The sequence below is a fragment of the Belonocnema kinseyi genome, chromosome 5 (assembly GCF_010883055.1).
Source record: "Belonocnema kinseyi isolate 2016_QV_RU_SX_M_011 chromosome 5, B_treatae_v1, whole genome shotgun sequence".
Classification (NCBI taxonomy): domain Eukaryota; kingdom Metazoa; phylum Arthropoda; class Insecta; order Hymenoptera; family Cynipidae; genus Belonocnema; species Belonocnema kinseyi.
The window spans coordinates 145173938-145180463 of NC_046661.1; the positions used below are offsets into that span (position 1 = coordinate 145173938).

General features: G+C 20.8%; 1 protein-coding gene across 1 annotated transcript in view; it reads right to left on the bottom strand.

The window, feature by feature from the left end:
- The window catches only part of LOC117172937 (Bardet-Biedl syndrome 7 protein homolog), a 46364-nt gene extending 43051 nt beyond the window's left edge, over positions 1-3313 (bottom strand). The window contains exon 1 of the mRNA XM_033361241.1: positions 3175-3313. Within this exon, the coding sequence (XP_033217132.1) occupies positions 3175-3313 (139 nt within the window). The remainder of the gene's footprint in view (positions 1-3174) is intronic.
- Between the last annotated feature and the right edge of the window lie 3213 nt (positions 3314-6526).

Consider the following 6526-nt stretch of genomic DNA (forward strand, 5'->3'; position numbering starts at 1 on the left):
AATTCATCTCTTCGGCATAAAATTCAAATATTCCAGTTGAAGATATTTGGTAGAAAATTAAACTCCTTTTTTAAAAATGATTTTTTTTAGTTCAAGGTTAATCGTTTTATTAAAAAATTAATTAATTCTAAACTGGTTTTTTATTTGGATATTTTTTGGTTGACAATTTTTTTAAATTGAAAATATAACTATTATTCCGATTGAATATTCCATAATTTTAGTTAAAAATTAATTTCTTTGATTGAGCATTAATCTTTTGACTAAAAATTCAATTATTCAATTTTTGGTTGAAAAATCATCTTTTTTAGTTTAAAATTCATCTTTCTGGTCCAAAATTCAAACATTCCAAGTAAAGATTCACCATTTAAGTTAAAAATAAATTGCTGTGGTTTAAAGTTCAACTATTCCAGTTAAATATTTAAGATTTTATTAGAAAACTCACCACTTTCTTTGAAAACTCGAATATTTTTTTGAAAATCTGTTTTTTGTTTGTTGAAAGTAATTTTTTAAACTGAACATTTAACTTATTACAATTTAAAATTGCACAGTTGCAGTTAAAAATTCATCTTTTTGGTTAAACATTAATTTTTTCAATTTGAAATTTATTTTTTTAAGTTTTCGTTGACAATTTATATTTTTAGTAAATACTCATTTTCTTTGTTTGAAAATTCAACTGTCTCAGTTAAAAATTCATCAGTTTGGTTGAAAATTCATTTCTTTAACTGAAAATTTAACAATTCCATTTTTGCTTGAAAATTGATTTTTTCTAATTCAAAATTCAACAATTTTAATGGAAACTTGTCTATTTTAATTGAAAAATCAACTATTTCGTTGAAAATTCAAGTATTAAACAAACAAAAAAATAGATTTTTCTTTTGTAGAAAATACACTTATTGGGTTAACAGTTAATTTCTTAGTTAAAAATTATTTTTCTTTTCAGTTGAAAGCTCATCGTTTTAATTAAAATTGCATTTCTTTGGTTGAAAATTAATTTTTTTAATAAAAATTTAATTATTCAATTTTTGGTTGCAAATTTTTCTTTTTGAGTTGAAAATTAATCTTTTTGGTCAAAATGGTATAAAATTTAACTATTCAAGTTGAATATTTACAATTTGATTTGAAAATTCACCAGTTTGTTTGAAAACGTTAATATTTGTTTTTAAAGTTAGTGTTTTGTTTGTTGAAAGTCATTTTCTAATTGAAAATTTAACTTATTCCTATTAAAATTTCCATAGTGACAGTTGAAAATTATTTTTTTTGGTTAAACATTAACTTTTTCAACTTGAAATTTAATTATTTATATTCTGGTTCATAATTGATCTGGTTTAGTAAAAATTAATTTTCTTTGTTTGGAAATTTAACTATTTCAGTTGAATATTCATCATTTTAACTGAAAAAAATTTATCAGTTTAATTAAAAATTAATTTTTTTAACTGAAAATTTAACTATTCCTTTCTTTGTGGAAAATTGATCTTTCTTAGTTAGAAATTCTACAATTTAGGTGAAAATTTGACTTTTTTATTTTACAATTCAACTATTTCGTGGAAAATTCATATATTTTGTTAAAATCCGATTTTTTTATAGTTCGTATTTTTGATTAAAATTAATCTTTTTGTTCAAAAATTAAAATATTCTAGTTAAAACTTTACAATTTCAATAAAAAATCCATCTTTCTGTTTTACAATTAAACTATCCCAGTTAAATATTAAACAATTTGGTTTAAAAATGCATCACTCTTATGTTTAATATAAAATTAATTTTATTTGCTAAAAACGTTATCATCCCATTTTCTGTTGAAAATTATTCTTTTTTTAGTTCAAAATTCAACTATTTGGTTGAAAATTTGGTAGAACATTTTAACAAAATTTCCAATAAAAAATGGAAAAGTCATATTATCGATTCAGAAGCATTGAAAAAATTTTTTTTAAGAAAGAAACGAATTGTTGGCAGAATAGTTAAATTTTGAACAAAATAGTTACAGTGGAATTTTGGGTTACAAAATTTTTTTATAACAAAGAAAAAACGAATTTTCAAGAAAATTGTTAAATTTTGAAAAAAAATAGTTGAGCTTTTAATGAAAGTGGTGTATTTTCAAACAAGAATATAAATTTTGTAAAAAGAAGAAAACGAAATTTCAACAAATTTGTTAAATTTTCAAGCAATAAATTTTTAATTAAAATCGAGAATCTTCAAACATAAAATAAAAATGAATTTGAAAATATTCATTATCTACAAAAAATTTAATTTTCATCCTAAGAATTTAATTCTCAACGAAACATGAAATATTTCCACAAAAGAAGACTTTAATTTTAAACCAACAAAAAAACAGTTTAATTAATTAATTAAATAAATTTTCTACAAAATAAGATGAATTTTCAACTTATAAAGGATAAATTCCCAACCAAAAATTGATTAGGTCAATTCTCAGATAAAAAAAGTTGATTTTTAACTAAAAAAGAGAAATTTCAACAAAAAATTTACATTTTCAGCCAAAGTGGTAAATTTTTACAGAATTAATTTTTAACAAAGTACTTCATCTTTCAATTAAGACAAAGAATGCATCTCTTTGGTGAAATGTTGACCTATTTTATTAAAAATTAGTTCTCTTTTGGTTAAAAAGTGAAAAAAAATTTTTTTAATTATTTTATTAAAAATTCAATACTTTTACTTGGAAGAGATCTAATTTCTGCTGGACTATGCTCTAAGTAGTATTTTGCCATTCAATATTTTTCAGGGAATCTGCATTATCTTCAGAGAATAACAGAAAATATTAACGTCTTTTCAGACAAGATGGTGCTATGAATTTAAGAAAACTTAATTAAATTTCTTCTGAAAAAATATTTCCTTCGCTCCGCTGGGAATCGAACCTCAGAACAATTTCTAGTCCCAGAAATACACGCATTCTTTTGCCAGGTGTTAATTAAAAAAAATTGTTAATTAAATTTCTTCCGAAAAAAGATATTCTGTGAATCGATTCCTAGTAAACCGAAGGAGAAGATATTTTTTTTCGAAGAAAATTAATTTTTTTTTAAACAGTAAGATTATTTACCCCCCCCCCCCTGAATCACCTTACTATGCTTGTGGATAATCCCTATTCTTAAATTTAAACATTTTTTAAAAACTTCTGTTCTATTTATACCTAAATAATTTTTTTTAGTTTTCGAATTATATTACCATAAATGTGAATAATTCCATCGTTGTCACCAACAACAAACTTTTGCGTTTGTTTTGAATCTGCTGGCAAAAGTTTGGTCGTTCCTCGAGCTGTTACACCCACGGATAAATAATCCACTCTTGTTAAAACAATCGTCATTTTTTATTATTATTCAAATAAAAAATTACACATATATTTTGAGAGGTGAAAAATTTGAAATTTGATATTTAATATTTAAATTAATTATAATAGATTATTTAATACTCTTTTGTTTCACTTTTCTATTTATCAGAGACATTTCAATTTCATTTAAGTTTATTTATTTTTTATTAGTTTTCTTCGATTGGTAATATTGTAATATCAAAAAATTTGTACTTTAATTGATTTCATTTTTTTTAATTTATATTAAACGCAGTAAGCGTCATTATATCAGACTTTATCACTTAGTTTCATTTATTATTTTATGTATGTAACAGTTTTTGAAGTTTTTCTAATTTTTATTTTGTTTCTAATAATCGGGACTAAACTTTTTAAGTTCGTTTCACTTTAGTTTTCAATTATGACACTTTAATTGTTCCTTTTTTGTGATTTAGTTCACTTGTTTTGATTCAGGCACTGCGAGCTTGTTGATCAATTTTACCATAGCAACTACGAATCAAAACACTGGTAAAGTGCGGCAATTTTTAAACATGGTTTAGTTTCTAGAAATTATTTTTTTAGACAGAAAAGATTAAAAAGAAAAAATAATACAATTAAAATTATTTTACTCAATAATATTAAATAATTATATAAATTTTTCCGTTCCCATGAAAGTTTACTTAAAAATTTTAACAAAAATGAACAAAATAAATTTCTGGAATTATTACTCTAATACTGATTGTTTTAAATTTTATAATTTTTTTTAAACTCGAAAAATCGTGCAATTTTTTTAGGTCTAATAACATAAATAAAGCCAAAAAACCTACTATTGAGTTCAAAATTCATTTTTTTGGTTGAAGATTCATTGTTTTAATTGAAAATTATTTTCATTGATTGAATTCTCTTTTGGAAGAGTTATTTTTTTAACATAAAATTAAAATATTCCCATAATTGTTTAAAAATCATCCTTTTGGTTCATAATTTACGTCTTTGGATAAAAATTCATTTATTTTGTGAAAAATCATCTTTTTGGTAGAAAAATAATCTTCTTTATTGAAAATTCTTTTTTTTTGTTGTTGTTAAAAAATCAACTATTTTGTTAAAAATTCATTGTTTTCTTTAAAGATTGATCGTTTGAATTAAAAATTAATTTTACTTGGTTGAAATTATAACTATTTTGTTAAAAATTCGTTTTTTTTTTGTTTGAAAATAATATTCATAATTGACGATTTAAATATTTCATTATTGGTTCAAAATATAACTAATTGTTCAAAATTTTTTTTTGTTTTGTTTGAAAATGAATTTTTAAATACTCTATTATTGGTTGAAAATTAAACTATATAATTTGTTTGAAATTTGTCTCCTTTCATGGAAAACTGATTTTATACATAGAAAATTCATCTTTTTGGGTAAAAAATGTACCATTTTGCTAAAAATTATTAATTTTGTGTGTGAAGATTCCTGATTTTAATATAAAATTAAATGCTTTGTTTGAAAATTTAAAGATTTTGTTGAAAATTCGTATTTTTCTTTTCGAAAATTAATTTTTTAATGAAAATTTAAATATTCCACTATATGTTAAAAATCCACCTTCTTGTTTGAAACTTTACTTCTTTGATTTGAAAATCAAGTATGCTGTACAAAAATAGTTTTTTTTTTGTAGAAAATGAATTTTCTGTATTTACAATTTATATTTCGGTTACAAAATTAAGTATTTTCTTTAAAAATTTTTCAGGTTAAAGATTTATCATTTTATTTTGAAATTTAAAATAAAATATTTTAACTGAAAATTCAATTATTCTATTTTTTATTAATATTTTGTAGTTGGAAATTCAACTATTTGATCAGAATTCTTTTATTTTTGTTGACAATTCGTTTTTTTATGTAAAAAATCTTTCTTCTTGATTGAAAATTAATTTTTTCTTTATAAAGAAGTTCATAACTATTTCGTTAATTTTTTTTTTTTAATTTAATTTTTTGTTGATGTTATTTTCTTAATAAATTTGTATATGACAATTTAAATATTCCATTAGTCTAAAAATGTATCTTTCTTATTAGATAGTTCATGCATTTTTTTGAAAATTCGTATATATACAGGTATAAATTCATCTTTTTGTGTAAAAAACTACGATTTAGTAAAAATTGATTTTTTTAAAATAAATATTTCTAATTTTAATTGAAAATTATTATATTTTGTTAAAAATGGAACTACATATTTTGGTTAAAAATTCATTGTTTTTTCTGTCGTAAAACTAATTTTCTAACTGAAAGTTGAACTATTTCGGGTTTGGTGAATTTTTTTAGTTAAAAATTCAATGATTATTTAAAAAATTATTATATATTGTTACATATTTGTCATTTTTAGCAGAGAATTGGTCTTCTTGATTCAACATTCATCTTTCACGGTGAAAAAAAACTTCTACTTGTTTAATAATGTCAAAAATTCGTTTTTTTCTGTTTGAAAATTCGACTATTTCAGGTTTATTAAATTTTTTGTAGTTAAAAAGTCAATTATTTTGTTGAAGATTTGTCTTTTTTCAGTAAAAAAAACAATGTTATTAATTTTAAATTTATCTTTTGTTTCACAAAATGAACTATTTAATTAAAAATTCATGTTGTTGACCAAAGATTCATAATTTTAATTGAATATTAATTTCCTTAGTTGCAAATTTAACTTTTTGGTTAGAAATTCATTCATTTTGTGGAAATTATTATAATTTCTTTTATTATAATTGTATTAATTAATTATTTTATTTATTATGATCATCAAAATTATTATAATTTTGTGGAAATTTGATCAAACTATTTTGTTGAAAAGTTTAATTTTTTGGTTAAAGATTGATCATTTGAATTGAAAATTTATTTTATTTGGCTGAAAATTTAACCCATTTGTTAAAATTACGATTTTTTAGTTTGAAAATGAATTTTTATAAGACAATTATAATATTTCATTATTAGTTACAAATTTAATTAATTTTTTGAAAATTAGTTATTTGTGTTTTGTTTGTCGAGAATTCGTCTCTTTTTATGGAAAATAGATTTTTATTATTGAAAATTCATCTTTAGGCATAACAAATTTACTTTTTAATTAAAAATTATGATTATTTTTTGTTGTTGTGTAGATTCCTCACTTTAAATAAAAATTAAATTCTTTGTTTGAAAATTTAACTATTTGGTTGAAAATTTTTTTCGGAAATTAATTCTTCAAATGAAATTTGACATATTCCATTATTA